General features: G+C 60.6%; 2 protein-coding genes and 1 non-coding gene across 5 annotated transcripts; 1 reads left to right on the top strand and 2 right to left on the bottom strand.

Moving 5' to 3' along the window:
- The first annotated feature begins 605 nt into the window (after nt 1–605).
- CDC42SE1 (CDC42 small effector 1) lies at nt 606–3,796 on the top strand. Of its 3 annotated transcripts, none has more exons than XM_034073461.1 (5): nt 606–726; nt 1,790–1,907; nt 2,140–2,250; nt 2,896–2,970; nt 3,069–3,796. In XM_034073461.1, exons 2-4 carry the CDS (start codon nt 1,854–1,856, stop codon nt 2,965–2,967), a joined length of 237 nt encoding a protein of 78 aa, XP_033929352.1. In that variant the 5' UTR covers nt 606–726; nt 1,790–1,853; the 3' UTR covers nt 2,968–2,970; nt 3,069–3,796. The 3 variants fall into 3 exon arrangements, with proteins under 3 accessions (XP_033929352.1, XP_033929354.1, XP_033929353.1); XM_034073463.1 differs by having other exon boundaries at nt 676–722; XM_034073462.1 differs by lacking the exon at nt 606–726 and adding an exon at nt 1,412–1,599.
- A 1,400-nt stretch (nt 3,797–5,196) lies between these two features.
- On the bottom strand, nt 5,197–18,286 carry LOC101873936 (myosin-6-like). Its single transcript, XM_034073457.1, has 39 exons — nt 18,086–18,286; nt 17,465–17,608; nt 17,236–17,392; nt 16,403–16,430; nt 16,219–16,327; nt 16,055–16,147; nt 15,924–15,987; nt 15,313–15,411; nt 15,117–15,220; nt 14,675–14,813; nt 14,478–14,596; nt 14,261–14,410; nt 13,985–14,155; nt 13,594–13,903; nt 13,444–13,517; nt 13,282–13,369; nt 13,085–13,202; nt 12,878–13,001; nt 12,570–12,706; nt 12,370–12,496; nt 12,165–12,293; nt 11,836–12,078; nt 11,537–11,713; nt 11,296–11,441; nt 11,120–11,210; nt 10,340–10,729; nt 10,138–10,264; nt 9,937–10,055; nt 8,904–9,100; nt 8,248–8,431; nt 7,712–7,877; nt 7,508–7,632; nt 7,125–7,433; nt 6,724–6,927; nt 6,473–6,598; nt 6,126–6,401; nt 5,914–6,009; nt 5,473–5,607; nt 5,197–5,258 (listed from the first exon to the last, which is right to left on the bottom strand). The coding sequence occupies exons 1-39, from the start codon at nt 18,284–18,286 to the stop codon at nt 5,238–5,240; spliced, it is 5,817 nt and encodes a 1,938-aa protein (XP_033929348.1). The 3' UTR covers nt 5,197–5,237.
- Nucleotides 18,287–21,208: 2,922 nt separating this feature from the next.
- On the bottom strand, nt 21,209–21,280 carry TRNAM-CAU (transfer RNA methionine (anticodon CAU)). The gene has a single exon. It is a non-coding gene; the product is annotated as a tRNA-Met (tRNA).
- Between the last annotated feature and the right edge of the window lie 19 nt (nt 21,281–21,299).

Raw genomic sequence — 21,299 nt, 5'->3', positions numbered from 1 at the left:
TTGCCCAAGCCCTTGGCTTTGTGGTGTCAGCTCCGGCAAGGGGCAGCTCCCGGACATCCCAAACCTGTCACATCCCTCCCCTTGTGCCAGGCGCTGTGGGGGAAGGTGTGGGACGTGGGGATGTGGGGTCCCTGTGCTCTATGGGGACTGAAATCGTTCTGCTCTCAGGGCTGCCCAGGCCCAGCACACACACTGTGGGGGGTGTATGGGGCACAGTGTCCTCTGGCACCACAACAACCAGACGTGTCCTTCAGCTGCACCAGGACCATGGGGTAGGAGCAGCCCATGGCTCAGGATGGGGATGGAGGCGGCTGAGTGGGGACAGCGCTGCCTTGTCCGGCCCTGCTGGGAGGGAGCAATGGGACTTGGGGCTGAGCCGGGAAGGGACCATCTGGGGCTCAACCCGGAGCTCCCCGTGTGGGTCTCGGGGGTCGGAGCCTCCGCAGCGGCTGTGGCAGCACCGTGGAGGCCGCAGCATCCAAAGGGAGCGGTGCGGGGGGGGGGGGGTGAGGGGGGGTCCCCACTGTGGGTGCTGCGGCCCCCCCAGGGCTCCGGAGCACACGGGGACAAGCCGAGCCCCGCAGGGACCCGCAGGCCCCGGCCCCTCCCGCGGCCCTGCAGCACCGGCAGCGTCCAGCGGGGGGCGCTGTGCTCCGGGCCGGGCGCCGGGAGAGCCGCGGCCCGCAGCGAGAGCCGGGCCTGGGCCCGCAGCCAGCGCCGGGGCAGGTACCGGGAACGGGAACGGGGCTGGGAACGGGAACGGGGCCGGGAACGGGAACGGGGCTGGGAACGGGAACGGGGCCGGGAACGGGAACGGGGGCTCCTGAGGGGGGGACCCCGCAGAAGGGTCCCGGAAGGAGCCGCGGGGGAAGGCACCGGGGGGGGGGGGATCCCCTTGAAGCCCAGCGGCAGCACCGAGGCCCTGCCGGGACCCTCGGGCCTGTCCGGACACCCCCAGGCCCTGCCGGGTCCGTGCGGGCTGAGCCCGGAGCCCCCAACCCCTCCGGGCCCTGCAGGCCCCGCTGCGGCCGCCGCGCACCGGGGGTCCCGGGGCGGGGGGGGGGGGGCCATGGGGGCCATGGGGCGGGGTTGGGGGGGGGGGGGTTGCGGTGCCTTGAGCCCCTTGGGGTTCCATAGGGATTGGGGAGGCTGAGCCGGGCCCTGAGGCCCAATCCGGCAGCGACATTCCCTAAGGAAGTGGGGCTGGAAGGAGCCCCCCCCCCCCCGTGTCCATCCATAGCCGTGGGGGAGCTGAGCCCCCCCCGTGTCCATCCATAGCCGTGGGGGAGCTGAGCCCCCCCCGTGTCCATCCATAGCCGTGGGGTGATGCAATCCTGCCGGCACCCACCGCACCCAGAGGGTGCTGAGCGCCCTGACCCCATTGCTGGGGCCCTGCAGGACCCATCCGGTGCCGCTTCCTGTTTGCCGGCACCGGGAGCTGCCATCGGGGCTGAGCCGCGGCCATGGAGCGGGTTCTGGGGTGAACCCCCCCCCGTTCCCCCCTCTTGGGCTGCCCCACCGGGGCCGGGGGGGGCTCGGACCCCGTCCGCTTTGGGAGCCGGAAGAGCCCAAACCCGTCCCCGTTTGGGGGAGGCCGCGGTATTTATAACCCGGCTCCGGGATCTGGGATGTGCCAGGGCCCCCCCCCATCCGCACCCCACATCCCGCACCCCACACCGGGCACAGGGGCCGCATCCTGCCCCGGCCCCTCTGGGCTCTGTTTGACCCATGGGTGCTGGGGTTGGGTGCGGGTCCGGCTCTTCCTTCACCCCCCCCTCCCCCCCCGCAGCCTCCTGCTCCCACCCGCACCGGGTCCATGGACTGACCCCGGGGGTCCCTGCACCACAGTCACCATGAGCGACTTCTGGCACAAACTGGGCTGCTGTGTGGTGGAGAAACCGCCGCCGGTGAGTGCAGGGGGGGGGGGTCCGGTGGGGGGGGGCTCCGGTGGGGGGGGGGGGGCTCCGGTGGGGGGGGGCTCCCGTTGGGGGGGGCTCCGGTGAGGGGGGGGGGCTCCGGTGGGGGGGGGGCTCCGGTGAGGGGGGGGTTGGGGCTCCGGTGGGGGGGGCTTTGGTGGGGGGGGGCTCCGGTGGGGGGGGGCTCCGGTGGGGGGGTCTCACGGCCTTCATCCGCTTGCAGAAGAAGAGGAGGAGGAGAATCGACCGCTCCATGATCGGGGAGCCCATGAACTTCGTGCACCTGACTCACATTGGCTCCGGGGACATGGCTGCGGGGGAAGGACTGCCCATGGTACCCAACCCGCGGGCAGCAGGGGGTGCGGGGCACAGGGATGGGTGCAGGGTGGTGGGGTTGGGGTCTGGGGCCATGGTTGGTTGGTGGGTGTCACTGGTGGGGTGCTGGTGTCTCACAGTTGGGTGGTGGGTGTCACTGTTGGGTGCTGGGGTCTCATGGTTGGTTGGTGGGTGTCACTGGTGGGTGCTGGGGTCTCATGGTTGGTTGGTGGGTGTCACTGGTGGGGTGCTGGTGTCTCACAGTTGGGTGGTGGGTGTCACTGTTGGGGTGCTGGGGTCTCACAGTTCGGTGCAGGGTGTCACTGTTGGGGTGAAGCGGCCTGTCCCATGGGTGTCAGCTCTGCTGCCTGGTGCTGGGTCCCTGCCGGCCTCCAGGGTTCTGTGATGGGCATCAGAGGGCTGATAACACAGCTCCTCATCCCCATCCCTCACCCCCATCCCTCACCCCATCCCTCATCCCCATCCCTCACCCTCATCCCTCATCCCCATCCCTCACCCTCATCCCTCATCCCCATCCCTCACCCCATCCCTCATCCCCATCCCTCACCTTCATCCCTCATCCCCATCCCTCATCCCCATCCCTCATCCCCATCCCTCACCCCCATCCCTCACCCCCATCCCTCACCCCATCCCCACCCCACAGACGGGTGCTGTGCAGGAGATGAGGTCCAAGGGTGGATGGGAGCGGCAGTGGAGCAGCTCCCGGGTCTTGTAGCAGGTGAGTACCTGGGGCTGGGCCCTGAGCACCCAATGCCCCCCATGGGTTCATGCAGTTCATTAACAGTTAATTCTGTAACCGGGTTCTTCACTGTGCAGATTCTTGGGTGTTTCAGCCCAAACTTCAGCTGCCTGAGCCCCGACCGGAGCAGAGGCCGACCCCAAGTGCTTCACCCTGCGGTGACTGACACAGCGCAGCCCTCGCCTGCCTCCCGGTGCCTTTGGGCACATCCTGCTTCCCGGAGGCACCGGCTCCGTGATGCGGGGGGGGAGCAGCCCCAGCAGCGTCCGGGACACGGCTGCCTGCAGGATGTGCCAACCCCACCGGGCTCCCTCTGCCATCCCTGCCTGCGCACCAGGCCCCTGTGCATGGGGATCATGGCAATGGTGCTGAGGCTGCTCCGGTGCCTCTGGCAATGGTGCAGGAGAGCAGAACTGATGCTTGTGGCTTGAGCCTCTGGTGCCTCCCGGCAGCGTTTCCAGCACTGCCTCCTTTTCTAGCATAGAGATGTGTTTTTTACCCCCCTTCCCGGAGCAGGACTGTGGCTGCTTCCCTGGGGTCACCACCAGCATTGCCTGGCACTGGCCGAGGCAGGACGGGGCCTGACCCATGGCGGTGCTCGGGCTCCTGACTTCGGGCACGGGTGTACATAGTTCAGACAGTGCCAGGATCCCCTCTCCCATAGCGGATCCCAGGACATCCCACCCGGGCGGCTGCGGCCATCACCGCACTCTGTGCCGCACCGGGTGTGTGGTGCTGGTGAGTGCCAAGGCTCGGTCTGGTTTAACCAACCCATCCTTAAATAAAGCCCTTGTGCTGCCCAGGAGCACGTCTGCAGCTGCCCAGGCTCCCTCGGGAACACCCCGTTGGCACCGAGCTCCTGTCCACGGCCTTCGGTCACCCATGGGTGCTGGTTTGGGTGCGCCGAGAGCCCTGATGCTGCCGCCTGTGTCTGTCATTGTGCTCTCCCACCATGGGTGCTGAGCTCTGCATTACCCCATGGTGGGTCCGGCTGCTGGGCTGGACTGTGCCCTCATCCCTGCTCTCCTGCCGCTCCCTGTGGGCACTGGGGGGTACATAGGGGTCCGTGCATGCCCCCAGCCTAGGGCCTCTATCCCTATGGACCCACCCCGGTGAAGGGCTCTGGTGATGGCAGAGGTGCCTCACCCAGACTGGTGGCACTGGTATGGGGCTCGTTTCCATCTGGAGCGGGTTTGGGCCATGTGTTCGTTCCTGCCCTGGCTCCTCATGGTGCTTTGCTGGGAAGGGGATGGCCACGTTCAGTGCTGAGGCAATGGGAAGTGTTGGGTTTGTAAACTGGGTTTGGAATTCCAGGGAGCAGGAATTCCTTCAGACTGAGCAGTGGGGAAGAGGGAGGGAAACAGCCGCGTCCGGAGGAGGAGATTGTGACAGCACCAGAGGACAACGAGTTCCTACAGGAGAGCCCCAAGCACCATCCGGGACACCACAGGCCCAGAGACCCAGCTCATGGGACGTGTCCTTCTGCAAGGAACATGCACCTTGCTCTGTCCTATCCTATCCTGTCCTATCCTACCCTATCCTATCCTATCCTATCCCCAGCCCCATTCCATGTGCCTGGAATCCCGGGATGCTCCCGCCCCCCTCCCTGTTCCCACTCCCCATTGGCTGCTGCTCCTCCGCCCCGAGCGCAGTTCCTCCCTCAGCCACCAGCGGGCGCCGCAGCAGCGGGTACCGGACGGGCCCCGGGAGCCCCGCCCCTCTCCGCGCAGGCCACGCCCCCTCTCCGGGGCCGCCCCGGGTCCTAATGCCCGCCCGGTCACAGCTCTCCCTTGAGGGTCTGGGGAGTGCCCTGGGGGGCACTTATGGGTCCCAAAGTGTCACTTATGTGTCTGGGGGGACACCTTTATGTGTCCCAGGGTTCAGTTATGGGTCCACCAGAGGCCATTCGTGGCTCTGGGGCTCAGTTATGGGTCCCAGGAGTCAGTTCTGGGTGTGCAGGTGGCACTTGTGGGTCTCTTGGCCTCCACTGTGGTGTCCTCTGTGATGTCCTCACTGCTGCTGTCCCCACATGGCCTCACCCCACAGCCGAACCCGACCCCCAAGTGACCCCCAAGTGCCATCCCAGCCCCACAGCCGCCCATTGACTCCTCTCCAGCCACCAGAGCTGCTTCAGGTCATGTTGGGTCACTCAGTGACATCATCAGGCCCTGCCTTGGGCAGGGAGGGGAGGTGCTGAGCTCAGAGGTCACGTGGGGTCATGGGGTCACATGGTCATGGTGGTGGGGTCACTCCTCATCGTGCAGCTTCTAGGGTAGGACAAGAGATGGAGCATGGTTATGGGCAGAGCTATGGGGCAGAGCTATGGGGCAGAGCCATGGGGCAGAGCTATGGGGCAGAGCTATGGGGCAGAGCTATGGGGCAGAGCCATGGGGCAGAGCTATGGGGCAGAGCTATGGGGCAGAGCCATGGGGCAGAGCCATGGGACAGAGCCATGGGGCAGGGTGATGTTGAAGGTCCCACCTTGGAGCTGATGTCCCGGCTCTTGGCCTTCAGCTTGTTGACCTGGGACTCAGCCATGTCCGCGCGTTCCTCAGCTTCATCCAGCTCATGTTGCACCTTCCGGAACTTGGTCAGGTTGGTGTTGGCTTGTTCCTCCTGGAGGGGGTGACCTTCTGCTCCATCCATCCATTGTCCATCATCCATCATCCATCCATCATCCATCATCCATCCATCATCCATCATCCATCCATTGTCCATCATCCATCATCCATCATCCATCCATCATCCATCCATTGTCCATCATCCATCATCCATCCATCATCCATCCATTGTCCATCATCCATCATCCATCCATCATCCATCATCCATCCATCATCCATCCATCATCCATCCATCATTCCTTCCATCCATCCTCCATCCATCCAACCTTCTCCCCCATCCCACCCCCATCCCTTCACCCACCGCCTCCTCCGCCTGCCTCTTGTAGGCCTTGACTTTCATCTGCAGCTTGTCCACCAGGTCCTGCAGCCGCAGGAGGTTCTTCTTGTCCTCCTCTGTCTGCAGGGGAGGACACAGATGGGGCTGGAGATGAGGCCTCCCCAGACCCGGACTCCTCTAGGGCAGAGCTCCACCATGGCCACCAGGTCAGCCCCATTGCAGCCCATGGTGCTCACCTGGTAGCTGAGCTCCTTGACGCGCCGCTCGGACTTGCGCAGCCCCTTGACGCTCTCTGCATTGCGCTTCTGCTCAGCCTCCAGCTCCGTCTCCAGGTCCCTCACTCGCGTCTCCAGCTTCTGGAGCTGCTTCTTGCCCCCCTTGAGAGCCAACTGCTCAGCCTCGTCCAGCCGCAGCTGCAGGTCCTTGATGGTCTGCTCCATGTTCTTCTTCATGCGCTCCAGGTGAGCGCTGGTGTCCTGCTCCTTCTTCAGCTCCTCTGCCATCATGGCTGCCTGCAGGAGGACGGAGGTCACTCCAGCATCTCCTCACCGTGGTGCTGGTGGACAAGGGGTGCTCTGCTCACGTCAGTGATGGCTTTCTTGGCCTTCTCCTCGGCATTGCGGCACTCCTGGACGGCCTCTTCCACCTCGGTCTGCAGCTGGGAGATGTCTCCTTCCATCTTCTTCTTCTGGTTGATGAGGCTGGTGTTCTGCAAGGAGGAGACCTCAGGGGGGGATCTGCACCCTCGGAGCATGGTGGTGAGCACAGAGCTCCACTTGGATGTATTGGGAGATGCCCACGTGGGTTCTCCATGCCTGGAGGTTGAGGTCTCACCTGTGAGTGCAGGAGCTGGACCCTCTCGGTGGCTTCGATCAGCTCCTGCTCAGCCAACTTGCGGGTCCTCTCGGTCTGCTCCACCACCGCCCGCAGCTCCTCCAGCTCAGCCTGCAGGAGGTTGTTCCTCCTCTCCACCATGGCCATGTTCTCCTTCAGGTCCTCATTGATGCGCCCCACGTCATCCAGCTGGAGCTGAGTGTCCTGCAGAGCACCATGGGATGGGACATGGAGAGAGGATGGGGATGTCCTCCCATCACCACCATAATGGTCCCAGAGTTGGGAATGGGATGAGGAACCATTGAGAACCACCTGGGCAGAGACACGTGGGGCTATCCCAGAAGACCACCCCAACCTCCTCCATCACCTCCTGCTGGGACCCACAGCCACCACCCCCATACCTTGAGGTAACCCTGCAAGGTCTTGACTTGCTTCTGGGCCTCAGCAGCCGCGCGGTTGGCATGTCCCAGCTGGATCTCCATCTCATTCAGGTCACCTTCCATCTTCTTCTTCAGCCTCAAGGCCTCGTTGCGGCTCCGGGTCTCAGCGTCCAAGGAGGTCTGGAGGGAGTCCACCACCCGCAGGTGGTTGCGCTTGGCCTGCTCCATCTCCTCGTCCTTCTCAGCCAGTTTCCGCTCATGATCCACCTTGGCCTGGTTGAACTCCAGCTGAGCCCTCAGGATCTTCCCTTCCTCATGCTCCAGGGAGGCCTGGTGGGAGGGATGGAGGAGACCTTGAGGACCACAGAGACAGGAGGGTGCAGGAGCCATGGGGCTGGGCTCACCTCTGCCTCCTCCAGCGCCGCCTGCAGCTCCAGCTTCTCAGCATCCAGCTGCTTCCTGACCTTCTCCAGCTCATGGATGCTCTTGTGGCTGGAGCTCAGCTGCTCCGTCAGGTCCGAGATCTCCTCTGAAGGGGGTGGAGAGCCCATCACAGCACATGGACAATGGTGGGGAGCACAGGTGGGTGCGAGGACACAAGGTCTCACCTTGAAGGTTCTTGTTCTCCCTCTTGAAGGTCTCCAGGTGCTCCAGGGCCTCCTCATAGGCATTCCTCAGCTTGAAGAGCTCCGTGCTGAGGGCTCGAGCCTCCTTCTGTGAGGCTTCCAGCTCAGCCTGAGCCTCCTCCACCTTCTGCTTCCACTCAGCCAGCACCTGCAGGCACCACAGGAGAACCTCCTGGTGCTCCTGCTCCTCCTCATCCTCTCCATCTCCTCCTCCACACGCTGCTCCTCCTGCTCTTCCTCCTCCTTCTGCTTCTCATCTTCCTCCTCCACCTCCTCCTCTTTCACATTCTCCTCTCTCTCCTCCTCCAAGTCCCCATCTTTCTCCTCCTTCTGTTCCCATCTCCTCCATGTCTCCTCCTCCTTCTACCTCCTCCATCTCATTCTCTTCCTCCTTCTCTTCTTCCTCATCCTCCTCCACATCTTCTCCACCATTTCCTCTTCCTTCTTTCTCCTCCTCCTCCTCCTCCTCCTCCTCCTCCTCCTCCTCCATCCCCTCACACCCCCTTGGTGCCCCCAACCTTATCGAAGTTCCTCTGTTTCTTGTCCAGGGCAGCAGCTGCCGCGTTCGACCTCTCCAGGTCCACCAGCAGGTCCTCGATCTCGTTCTGCAGCCGGTGCTTGGTCTTCTCCAAGGAGGAGCACTTGGCGTTCACGGCCTCCACGGCCTCCTCGGCCTCCTGCAGCCTCTGCGCCAGCTTCTTCCTGCCCGGGGCCACCAGGACATGTGGTTGTGGCCACCCCAAACCTGCTCCCATTCATGGGCTGGCCAAGGCTCAACTCTTCACCTCCAGGTCCTGCAACCTCCTCCAGACCCTTCCAGACCAATCCCATCTCCTCTAGAACCCAATCTTCTCTAGATCTTCTGTAGGCCAATGAAACCATCCTTGGACCTTCTCCAGACCAGCCCAACCTCTTCTAGACCTTTCTTAGACAAATCCAAGGTACCTTAGCCCTTCTCTAGACCAATCCCATCCCCTCTAGGACTTCTGGAGACCAACACCCAACCTGTTCTAGACCAATCCAACTTCCTCCAAACCTCCTCTTGACTGATCCCACTTCCTCTAGACCTTTCTTAGACCTTCTGCAGGCCAACCCAACCTCCAGGTCCTTCAACCTCCTCCAGAACATGGTGTCCCCCCCTGCTGTCCCCATCCATAACGTGATGTCTCCTCACTTGGCCTCCTCCAGCTCCTCGGTTCTCTGGATAGCGTCTGTCTCATACTTGGTCCTCCACTGGGCGACCTCAGAGTTGGCCTTGGAGAGAGCGCGTTGGAGCTCAGCCTTGGCCTCGGTCTCCTCCTCGTACTGCTCCCGCAGGAGGTCACAGTCATGTCGGGCTGACTGCAGGGCATGTGCCAGAGCGTTCTTGGCCTGGGGCAAGAGGAACAAATGGGGGCACCATTGGGTCAAGGTGACCCCTCCTGGGGGGCTCCAGCTTGGCAGGAGATGGACTTCATCAGCCCAGCCCAACTGGAGCTGCTGGAGACCAACCCAACCTCCTCATGCCCTTCTCTAGACCAACCCAACTCCCTCCAACCCCACCTCCTCTAGAGCTTCTGTAGACCCAACCAAACCTCTGAAGCTTCTCTACACCAACCCAACCTTTTCTAGACCTTTAGACACAAGCCAGTCTCCTCTAGACCAACCCAATCTTGCATAGACCTTTCTTAGACTCAGCCCAACCTTCTTTAAACCTCTTCTAGACCAACCCAGCCTCCTCCTGACCTTCTGATCAACCCAATCTTCCTTAGATCTTTAGGATGATGTAGGACCATTGGTTCCCTATTATTTTGCACCCCCTCGAGGTCCTCCAGCTCATCACCACTGCTGCTCCTCAGCCCAAACCTTCTCTCAACCATCCCATCCCCACCATCAACAGTGTTCAGGCTTGGACTTCTCCATGGTTGATCACACCCAATGGCCCATAGAGCAATCCAGCCCATTCACTGCTGGATGGAGGGACCCCAGATCCACCACAGTCAGGTGGAACAACCTTTAGAGTGGAACCTCCATGAGTTGGAAACACCCTCAGATGGAACCTCCATAAAGTGGAACCACCTTTAGATGGAACTGCCACGAGATGGAACCACCCAACCCAACCAGCCTGAATGTGATTCCTCTTGGGTTCTACCACCATAAGGCTGAAGGAGACCTGGTCGTGTATCCTCTCTTGAAGACCCCTGGTGTTCCCAACCCTCCAAACTCACCTTCACCTCCTCCTCCAGCTGCCTCTTGAGGTCCTCCAGCTGTTGGGTGTACGACTGCTTGCCCCTGGTCAGCTGGGAGATGAGGGCCTCCTTCTCATCCAGCTGCCGGCTCAGCTCTCCTGGGGGGGGCATAGGGCATGAGGGGTGAAGAAGTGGGGCAGGGGGGTGAAGATGTGGGGCAGGAGGTCAAGGGGTCCCCACCATTCTCTGTCTGGAGCTTTGCCCGTTGGGTGGTGGTGTCATTGAGCACCCGCTGGGTTTCCTCCAGCTTGGCGCGGTGCTCGGCTGCCTGGTCCTCCATGGTGCGGGAGACCTTCTCCATGGCCACCTTGGAGGAGGGCAAAGGCCTGAAGACAGAGCCTGGTGCCCACCCAGAGCAATGTCCACCTCAGCCTCCTCCTACCTTGGCTTTGAGCAGCTGCTCCATGTTGGAGCTGAGGTCGTCCAGCTCCAGCTTGAGCTCACTCTTCTCCTTCTCCAGCTTCTGCTTGACCCGCTGCAGGTTGTCCAGCTGCTCGGCCAGCTCGGCCACACCATCCGCGTGCTTCTTGCGCAGGGCTGCGGCCGTGGCCTCATGCTGCAGTGTGGCCTCCTCCAGGTCCCGACGCATCTTCTGGAACTCGGCCTCTCTCTTCTTGTTGAGCTCCATCTGCACCGAGGTGGCTCCTCCAGCCTCCTCCAGGCGCTCGCTGAGCTCCTCCAGCTCCCGCGACAGCTCCGACCGGAGCTTCTCCACCTTGGCCCTGCCCGTCCGCTCGGCCTCCAGCTCCTCCTCCAGCTCCTCAATCCGAGCCTGTGGCCACCGAGGACAGGGGAGGGTTGGAGGTGGCTTCAGCCATTGCTTCTGCTCAGCCAACCGGCTGCAGGGCCTCCCATCCGCTCAACCCAACCCAGCTCAACCAACTGCTGACCCTTCAGCTCAACACAACCCAAGGACATGGAGACCCTTCAGTTCAACTCAACCCAAGGACATGGAGACCCTTCAGTTCAACACAACCCAAGGACATGGAGACCCTTCAGTTCAACTCAACCCAAGCAGATGGAGACTCTTCTGCTCAATCCAAGTCAAGGAGGTGGAGGCTCTTCAACCCAACTGAGCTCAACCCAACTGAGCTCAACCCAACTCATCTCAACCCAGCTCTACCAGCTGGAGACCCTTCAACCCAACCCCAGGGTCCCTCACCTGCAGCTCCTTCAGCTTCTTCTGGAGCTGCAGGGCCAGCGCCTGCTCGTCCTCCATCTTGCTGTTCTGCTGGTGGATCTCGAAGTCCTTCCTGTGGGAAGCAGGTTGGGGGGCAGTGAGGTCCCTGCCCGTGTCCCCACATGTGCTGGCCCCACACAACGGAGGCCCAGCCTCACTTCTTCAGTTTCTCCTCCAGCTGCTGTTTGTCGTTCTCCAGGTCCATGATGTTCTCCTGGGTCAGCTTCAAGTCCCCTTCCAGCTTCCTCTTGGCACGTTCCAGGTCCATCCGGATCTTCTTCTCCTGCTCCAAGGAGCCTTCAAGCTGCAAGGAATGGGGAGGAACCTCAGGTTGTCCTCACCAACCACGGTTGTCATCCTCATCAAGGTCCTCAGATGGTGGCCCTGGTCCCTGCTCACATCATCCGCCTGCTGTTCCAGCTTGACTTTGGCCTTGGTCAAGGTGTTGACTTTGTCTTCCTCAGCTTGCAGGTCATCCAGCGCTTGCTGGTGAGCTTCTTGCAGAGCCTTCTTCTCCTTGGTCAGCTTGGTGATGGTCTCATCCAAGCTGGCCATCTCCTCCGTGAGGTTCTTGACCTGGAGAAGAACATCAGGCAGCCACCATTACAGGGTTGGGGCTTCTCAACCAGACTTGGATCTTCTCAACCCAATCCAACCACCCTTGGGTCTCCTCAACCCCCTCCAGGCCAAGGCCTCACCTTGTTCTCAGTGGCATGTTTCTCCTTCTCCACCTTGGCCAAAGTCAGCTCCAGGTCATCAATGTCTTTCTTCAGCTCAGAGCATTCATCTTCCAGCTTCCTCTTCTTGGCCGTGAGCTCAGCGTTCATCTCCTCCTCCTCCTCCAGCCGCTCCGTCAGCTCCTTCACCTTGGCCTCCAACTGGATCTTGTTCTTGATCAACTGGTCACAACGCTCCTCGGCATCCGTCAGGTTGTCCTGCTCCTGTGGTGAGCAGGGGGTGATGAGGGGAGGTCCCACTGGGGGTGCTGACCCCTTCTAGAGGTGCTTTTGGGGTTCATGTCACTCACAGCCTGCACTTGGAGCTGGAGATCGTTCTTCTCCTGCAGCATGGAGACCATCTTCTCCTCCAGCTCCTTCCGTCGCGCTTCTGACTTCTCCAGGGCTTCCTTCAGCCGCCCAAACTCCTCCTTCATGGTCTGGGGGAGGCCCAAAGGTCCCTCTATGAGTGTCCCCACGTCCTCCTGCTCAGCCTTCATCCCATCCCTGACCCACCTGCATCTCCTTCTCCGTCTCAGCACTCTGCAGCAAGGGCTTGATCTTGAAGTAGAGCTTCATCCATGGCCAGTTCTTCACTCCCATGAAGGCTCGGATGTTCCATTGGATCACCAGCAGCGCGTCCCTGGATCGGCCATGGTGAGGTGTCCATCACCGGCAGCAGACCCACCCTCAGGCCCCACATCTCCAGCACCCACCTGCGCTCCAGGATCTTCTTGAACTCCAGGCGCATGAGCTGTCCCCGGGCTTGAGCTTGGATGCGGGTGATGATGCGGGAGAGACGCTCGTCCCGCATCTCCTCCAGCTGCCCCAGCAGCCCAGCCTTGAAGAAGACCTTGGTGGAGAGATGAGGACATGAGCTTGGGGGATGAAGAGCACACTTTGCTGGTGGGATGTAGCCCAGGGAGCTCCAATGGGCAGGGGACCATGTGGCAGGTAGAACAGTGAGGTCTAGATGACCTCCTGGGTGGTGGCACCATGGGGACCATCACCCCTATGCCCTCACCTTGGTGTGGCCAAACTTATATTGGCTGTGGTCAATGTCGATGGAGCCCAGAAGCTTCTCAGCCCCTTTCCTGCTGTCAATGAACTGTCCTTCAGGGATGGCCGCTGGGTTCAAGATGCGATACCTGATGCCAGAGAAGATGAGGAAAACCCAAGCTCAGCCCCTGTGGCTTTGTCCACCTCATCCCATCACCTCCTGGGCTCCTACCGTTGACGGAAGTCCCCATAGAGGATGCGGTTGGGGAAGCCCTTGCGGCAGATGCGGATACCTTCCAAGACCCCATTGCAGCGGAGCTGGTGCATCACCAAGGGGTTGTCCATTACCCCTGGGGGGGGGAGAAGGGGGCATGGTCAGCTTCAAACCCTGCCCTCCCTATCACAAGGACATCACCCCCTTCTCCTCACCTGGCTCCTTCCGCTCATTGGGGATGAGGCATCGGACAAAGTGGGGGTGGGTGGTCTTGAGGTTGGTCATCAGCTTGTTGAGGTTCTCCTGGGGGTGGAGAAGAGGGTTGGCCAAGGGGAAAGAGCTTTGGGGTAGGGGGTGGAGCCACATGGGTCCCATACCCGGTGCAGAGCAGACACAGTCTGGAAGGAGGAACCTTTCTTCTTGGCTCCTTTGCCCTTCCCTCCATCACCACCTGGAGATACAAGATGATTCCATGGAGAACTGTCTTCTCCATGCACCCACCCATCACCCATCAGCCAACCACCCACCGGTGTCTGCCCCAGCGTAGTTGGAGAAGAGGCTGGCCAAGAGTTTGAGGCCTGACTTCTGGTAGAGCCCAACCACCGTCTCGTTGAGAGGGTCCTTGTTCTTCTCCAACCAGCCAATGATGTTGTAGTCCACGGTGCCAGCGTAGTGGACCAATGAGAAGTGAGCTTCTGTCTTGCCTTTGACGTTCCTGGGCTTCCCAAAGTTGGCCGACTTGCCCAAGTGGTTGTCATAGAGTTTGGCCTTGAAGGTCATGTCCGAAGCCTTGGGGAACATGCACTCCTCCTCCAAGATGGACATGATGCCCATGGGCTGGCAAAGACAACACCTGGTCATGGTGGATACCAGGCAGGACCTCAAGTGCTTCCCCAGCCACCCTGGGGGCAGTGGTACCTTCTCAATGAGGTCAATGCAGGCCTGGAGGTCCATGCCGAAGTCAATGAACTCCCACTCAATGCCCTCCTTCTTGTACTCCTCCTGCTCCAGCACGAACATGTGGTGGTTGAAGAACTGCTGCAGCTTCTCGTTGGTGAAGTTGATGCAGAGCTGCTCGAAGCTGTTGAACTGGAGGAAGAGAGACAATGGAGTCAATGGAGTCAATGGAGAGTCAACAGGGTCAACTGAAGACCCAGTGGGCTCAACCCAACACTCAAGGGGCTCAAGGCTCACATCGAAGATCTCGAAGCCAGCGATGTCCAGGACGCCGATGAAATACTGCCGCGGCTGCTTGGTCTCCAGCGAGTTGTTGATCCTCACCACCATCCAGTTGAACATCTTCTCATAGACGGCCTTGGCCAAGGCTCCGATGGAGTAGTAGACCTGCAGAAGGACACCCTGGTGGTCTCTGTGCTGCTGCAGGAGGTGGCTTTGGAAGTGTCCTCCTTACCTGCTGCACGTTCTGCCCCTTGGTGACGTACTCATTGCCAACCTTGACTCGAGGGTGGCATAAGCCCTTGAGAAGATCGGCCGAGTTGAGGCCCATCAGATAAGCCGACTTGTCAGCATCTAAGGAGAAGACAAAGTCAACCTGGAAGAGCTCGAGGGGTTCCTCATCCTGACTGGTCACCATTAGGTGGAACCCACCTTCGGTGCCGTCCGGCTCAGCCTGCTCCTCCCGCTGCTTCTGCTTGAACTTCATGTTGCCGAAGTGCATGATGGCCCCAGTCAGCTTATAGACCCCGGCCTTCTCCTCGGTGGTGAAGCCCAGAACATCAAAAGCGCTCTGGAAGGGGAGGGAACAGGCTGATGGGTGTCCCCACCTGGGGGCAACCAGCCCGTGGACCATCTGTGGGCTGCTCTTTCTGTTTGAGCAGTTATCGACTTCTCAGCCATCTGAAGCCTCTCATCCATCCATGGCTTCATCCATTCACCCAAGGACTCACCCATGGTCTCCTCCATCCACCCATGGACTTCTCCAACCAGCCACAGATTCACACATCCATCCATAGACCACCCATCCATCCATGGACTCCTCCTCCCATGGTCTCCTCCATCCATCCCATCCCTCCACCATGAGATGTCTCACGTCGGTGGCCAGCAGCTCCTCAGCATCATCGATGGAGGCCACGGTCACCTCTCCTTGGGAGACGTAACTGTAGTCGTAAGGGTTGGTGGTGATCAGAAGCATCTCTGGCATGGAGACAACCAACGTTTGTATCAGCCCCAGGACACCCAGATACCACCATGGGGTCACCATAAGTCCAAGGTGTCCCCAGGCTCACCCAGAAGCTCTGGCTTCTTGTTGGAGAGGATCTGGTAGAAGATGTGGTAGTTCCTCTCAGCCTTCAGCTGGAAGATGACGCGGGACTTCTCCAGGAGGTCTGGGGCAGGAGAGAGAAGGTGGTGGGACAAGGAGGTGGAGATGGATGGAGATGGGGATGGAGGTGGCAATGGAGATGGAAGTGGGGATGGGGATGGAGACAGAGGGTCAGGTGGATGGAGACATGAGATGGATGGTAGGATGAGGAGATGGAGGGTCAGATGGATGTGGAGGTGGTTGGACTGATGAAGAGATGGACAGAGAGGTTAGATGGATGGAGACATGGATGAGGAGATGGGGATGGAGACAGATATAGATGGAGACATGACAAGATGGAGGTGGAGAGTCAGACGGATGGATGAGGAGATGGAGAATGACACCAGGAGAGGGAAGAGGACACAAGGAGTTGGAAGATACAAGGAGATGGAGGTGAAGGAGATGGAGATGAAGGAGATGGAGATGAAGGAGATGGAGGTGAAGGAGATGGATGTGAAGGAGATGGATGTGAAGGAGATGGAGGTGAGGGGTACACAACCATGGAGGAGGACACCAGGACATGGACCTATCACTCACAGGTCTCAATATCAGCTGACGCCAACTTCCCGGTGGCCCCAAAGTGGATCCGGATGAACTTGCCCTGGGGATGAGGTTTCTCCTTGAGGCCCCATCCCCATCTCCACCCCCAACTCCCCCACGTCACTCACGAAGCGTGATGAGTTGTCATTGCGAACGGTCTTGGCATTGCCGAAGGCCTCCAGCGCCGGGTTGGCCTGGATGATCTGGTCCTCCAGGGTGCCCTATGGGGCAGGACATGGTCCACAAGGGTCTGACACCACCCCATGGGTGACCCCCATGGCTCAGGCCTCACCTTGCTGCTGTTGGTCGCCTCCTTCTTGCGGTCGCCGATGGCAGCGATGCTGGCGAAGTACTGGATGACCCTCTTGGTGTTGACTGTCTTCCCCGCGCCGGATTCTCCGCTGAGGACAATGGAGGGGACGGTGAAGGATGTTCTTCCCCATTGCACCATGGGGGGGGGTTGGACGTGACCTTACGTGATGAGGATGGATTGATTCTCACGGTCTGGTGGAGAAGAGAAGGGGGGAGATGGATGTTGAGGTTCTTCAGCCTCCACCATGGGAGGTGATCATGGACTCAATGGGGTCCAATCACCCACTTATCATAGAGTCATGGGATGGGTGGGGTTGGAAAGGAGCTTGAGATCATCCAGTTCCAACCCCTGCCATGGGCAGGGACACCTCACACTAAACCAGGGCACCCAAGGCTCTGTCCAACCTGGCCTTGAACACTGCCAGGGATGGAGCATTCACAACCTCCCTGGGCAACCCATTCCTGTGCCTCAGCACCTGAACAGGAAAAAATTTCCTCCTCAGATCCAATCTAAACCTCCCCTGTTCCAGCCTGAACCCCTCACCCCTTGTCCTGTCACTGCAGTCCCTAATGAAGAGTCCATCCCAGCATCCCTGTAGCCCCTTCAGACACTGGAAGCTGCTCTGAGCTCTCCATGCAGCTTCTCTGCTCCAGCCTGAACAGCCCCAACTTCCTCAGCCTGGCTCCATACAGGAGCTGCTCCAGCCCCTGAGCATCCTCGTGGCCTCCTGGGGCCTTGTTCCAACAGCTCCATGTCCTGTTGATGCTGAGGGCACCAGAACTGCCCCCAGTGCTGCAGGGGGGGTCTCAGCAGAGCAGAGCAGAGGGGCAGGATCAGCTCCATCACTGCTGCTCGTGCTGCTTCCAATGCAGCCCAGGCTGCGGTTGGTGTCTGGCTCAAGCACACCCTGAACCCAGCTCATGGTCACCTTCCCATCACCCAACACTTATGGGGCTGGACCCAGACGTGGTTTGGGGTCTGGAGGGCAGTGCTCACCCGTCAGCATGTACTGGTAGGCGTTGTCGGAGATGGAGAAGATGTGGGGAGGAGCTTCGCTCCTCTTCTTGCCCCGATAAGCGGCAACCACCTCCGCGTTGTAGACAGGCAACCACTTGTAGGGGTTGACGGTGACGCAGAAGAGCCCAGAGTAGGTCTGGAGGGGGGACAGGGGGTCAGGGACACCCACATGGGGGGACAGCCATGAGGGTCCATGGGGGGTGCTCACATAGATCATCCAGGCTGCATAGCGCTCCTTGAGGTTGAAGAGCACCGCGGGCTCGTGCAGGAAGGTCAGCATGGCCATGTCCTCCATCTTGTCGAACTTGGGGGGGTTCTGGGGGTGCACATCGGCCTCCTTCACGGTCACCGTCTGCGGGGGGGGGGGCAGGAGGTTATGGGGCAGCTCATGGGGAAAGGGGGTCTCCAGTGGGTTGGGGGGATCTTCAGTGGGTTGGGGGATCTTCAATGGGTTGGGGGATCTTCAATGAGTTGGAGGGATCTTCAATGGGTTGGGGGATCTTCAATGGGTTGGAGGGATCTTCAATGGGTTGGGGGGATCTTCAATGGGTTGGAGGGATCTTCAATGGGTTGGGGGGATCTTCAATGGGTTGGGGGGATCTTCAATGGGTTGGGGGATCTTCAATGGGTTGGGGGGTCTTCAATGGGTTGAGGTCTCTTCCACCCATCAGGGGGCACCCCCATGACTTGAAGAGCCCCCCCATAGTCCCCCCCCTTTGACTCCCATTTAACCCCGCCCCTTTGACCCCACATGGTCACGCCCCCTTTGGCTCCACCCACCCCGGCCCCGCCCACCACGCTTGGCCCCGCCCACTTTGGCCCCGCCCACCTCCCCGAGCTCGGTGGTCACGATGACGTCAGCCCCGCGCCGCTCCGTGATTCGTCCGCGCACGAACTCGTGCTGGGGGTGGGGCACGAAGCACTCTGCGCGCGGCTCGAAGGGGCGGGTCTGGGCGGCCACGCGCTCGGCCTCCGACGGGCGCAGGAACGGGGCGGCCGCGCCCAGAGCAGCCAGCACAGCCTCGGCCATCCTGCCCCATAGAGCCGGGGTCAGTGTGGGGCTGCCCCATAGAGCCGGGGTCAGTGTGGGGCTGACCCATAGAGCCGCGGTCAGTGTGGGGCTGACCCATAGAGCCGGGGTCAGGGTGGGGCTGCCCCATAGAGCCGGGGTCAGTGTGGGGCTGACCCATAGAGCCGGGGTCAGGGTGGGGCTGACCCATAGCGAGGGGGCCAGAGCCACATTCTGACCCATAGCGGCCATGGTCAGTGTGGGGCTGCCCTATAGCGATGAGGCACACAGACACACCCGACCCACCAGTACCCTGCCCCATGGCTGCCCCACGGCTGCCCCATGGCACTGCACTCACCTGGGATCAGTGGGTCTGAAGTGTAAAGATAGAGGAAGCTGTTGGGGGGGGAGAGTGAAGGGCTGCCCCATAGAGCTCAGAGAGCCCCATGGGCACCACAGGCCCTATAGAGCCCTAGCAACCTATAGATTCCTGCACCCCCATGCTATAGGGACATATCTATATCTACACCCTTGTGCCCCATGGATCCCTAATCCCCATTGCCCCCCCCCCCCCCCCGTGCCCCATACTCCTGTGCATCCCACAGCCTCCCTGGTTGCCCCATAGTACCCTGTGTGCCCCATAGATTCTGTGCCCCACAGCCCCTACAGACCCCACTTATCCCCACAGATCCCCACACCCCATAGCTCCCTGTACACCCCACATCCCTCCCGTGCCCCAGAGGTCTTGGCATCCAACAACCCTGTGCACCCCATAGAACCCCCGTGCCCCAAAGCCCCACAGATCCCCCGTGCACCTTATACCCCCCTGTGCCCCATAGATCCTGTGCCACATAGAAACCACCCCGTGCCCCATAGCTTCTGTGCGCCCCAGTCCCCTCTGTGCCCCATAAATCCCTTGTGCCCCATAGCCCCCCTGTGCACCCCATCCCCCCCATGCCCCACAGATCCCCCACTCCCCATCCCGTGCCCCCCAACCTCTCTGCCCCACAGCAGCAGCTCTGCCGCCTCCGCTGCCCATCGGCCTTTATATGGGGCAGAGCTGGGGGGAGGGCGAATTCCTTGGGAGGGGTGGGGGGGGTGTGAGGAGAGGGGGGGGAAGGGCAGCCCTAACCCCTGCCCCATGGCTGAGCTATGGGGCAGAGCAATGGGGCAGAGGAAAGGCTGCCCAGACCCATTGTAGGGGTGGGATGTGGGGGGTGGCTATGGGGCAGGATGTGTGAATTTGGTGTGGGGCATCTATGGGGCGGAACCCACATGTCCCCTCCCTTTGGGGAATCTATGGGGCAGAACATGGGGGTCCCCATGTGTGGGGCACATCTATGGGCCAGGACACCTGTTTTCCCTGTCTATGGGGCATCTGTGGGGCAGAACGTGTGCGTTTGCAGTCTGTAGAGGTGCATCTATGGGGCAGGAAACCTCTTTTCCTTTGTCTGTGGGGTGTCTATAGGGCAGGATGTGTGGGTCCTGCTGTATGTGGGTCATCTATGGGGCAGAACCATGAGGTTCTGCCTGTGTGGTGCCTCTGTGGGGCTTAACCCCCATGTCCCCTCCCTGTGGGGCATCTGTGGGGCAGGACATGGGGGTCTCCATGTGTGGGGCACCTCTATGGGGCAGAACATGTGGGTCTGCAGTCTTTGGAGGAGCATCTATGGGGCAGAACCCCCATTTCCCTTCCCTGTGGTGCCCCTATGGGCAGAACCCCCATGACTGTCGCTATGGGGCATCTATAGGGCAGGCCATGGGGATCCCCATGTGTGGAGCATATCTATGGGGCAGGACAAATGGGTTTGCAGTATGGGGGGGTGCATCAATGGGGCAGAACCCCCATTTCCCCTCCCTGTGGTGCCTCTGTGGGGCAGGACATGGGGGTCCCCATGTGTGGGGCCCATCTATGGGGCAGAACAATGGGGTTCTGTCTGTGCAGGGCCTCTATGGGGCTGAACCCCCATGTCCCCTCCCTGTGGGGCACATCTATGGGGCAGGACAAATGGGTTTGCAGTCTGTGGAGGGGCATCTATAGGGCCTGTATGGGGCAAAACCCCCATGACCGTTGCTATGGGGCATCTATGGGGCAGGACATGGGGATCCCCATGTGTGGGGCACATCTATGGGGCAGAACAAGTGGGTCTGCAGTCAGTGGGGGGCATCTATGGGGCAAAACCCCCATGACCATCGCTATGGGGCATCCATAGGGCAGGACATGGGGGTCCCCATATGTGGTGCCCATCTATGGGGCAGACCCCCCGTTTCTCATGGCGGGGGGGGTGGGGTGGGGCCCTCTATGGGGCAGGCACCGTGGGCCTGGCTCATGTCCCGGCACTTGTGGGGCGCTGACAGGCGGCCCCTCTATCAGGCCCCGTTATCTCCCCCCGCCCCCCCCGCCTGGCGCCGCTGTGGGGCCGCGCTATGGGGCAGGGTCTGGCAACCGGCCCCACACGTGGGACCCACTTTGTTCCTGCAAGAGGTGACAAATTCCCACGGGGGGGGGGGGGGGGGGGGGGGGGGAGGGGACGGGTTTGTTCCTAAAAATGTGGAATTCAGCCCAAATTGGCCCAAAAATGGGGGAATTTGGGGGGAATTTGGGGAATTTCAGCCTCTCCGGACAGATTTTGGACCTTAAAAGGAGGAATTTGACCCAAAATGGGAGGAATTTGGTGTGAAAAGTGGAATTTTGGGGTTAAAAAGGAGGATTTTGGCCCAAAATTGGAGGAATTTGACCCAAAACTGGAGGAATTTTGCCTGAAAAGAGGAATTTTGGGGTTAAAAAGGAGGAATTTGGGTGGAATTTTGGAAATTTCAGCCCCCCCTACAGATTTTGGACCTAAACAGGAAGAATTTGACCCAAATGGAGGAATTTGGCCTGAAAATAGAAGTTTTAGGGCTAAAACCTGAATTCAGGTGTTAGTGAAGGACAAAAGGAACTAGCAGAGGATGGTTTCGATCCATCGACCTCTGGGTTATGGGCCCAGCACGCTCCCGCTGCGCCACTCTGCTGCCTGCTGCCGCCTGCTGC

This window comes from Melopsittacus undulatus, assembly GCF_012275295.1.
Source record: "Melopsittacus undulatus isolate bMelUnd1 chromosome 20 unlocalized genomic scaffold, bMelUnd1.mat.Z SUPER_20_unloc_1, whole genome shotgun sequence".
Taxonomy (NCBI): Eukaryota; Metazoa; Chordata; class Aves; order Psittaciformes; family Psittaculidae; genus Melopsittacus; species Melopsittacus undulatus.
This window is presented reverse-complemented; position numbering and strand designations above follow the sequence as displayed.

Excerpts from the sequence above, each read along its gene's own strand:
- CDC42SE1 (XM_034073461.1), top strand. The coding sequence starts at position 1,854 with ATGAGCGACTTCTGGCACAAACTGGGCTGCTGTGTGGTGGAGAAACCG. Across the intron at positions 1,908-2,139 it reads TGGTGGAGAAACCGCCGCCG|AAGAAGAGGAGGAGGAGAAT; the intron begins GTGAGTGCAGGG and ends ATCCGCTTGCAG. Across the intron at positions 2,251-2,895 it reads CGGGGGAAGGACTGCCCATG|ACGGGTGCTGTGCAGGAGAT; the intron begins GTACCCAACCCG and ends CCCACCCCACAG.
- LOC101873936 (XM_034073457.1), bottom strand. The coding sequence starts at position 18,286 with ATGGCCGAGGCTGTGCTGGCTGCTCTGGGCGCGGCCGCCCCGTTCCTG. Across the intron at positions 17,393-17,464 it reads ATGCAGCCTGGATGATCTAT|ACCTACTCTGGGCTCTTCTG; the intron begins GTGAGCACCCCC and ends TCCCCCCTCCAG. Across the intron at positions 13,203-13,281 it reads CAATGAGCGGAAGGAGCCAG|GGGTAATGGACAACCCCTTG; the intron begins GTGAGGAGAAGG and ends TCCCCCCCCCAG.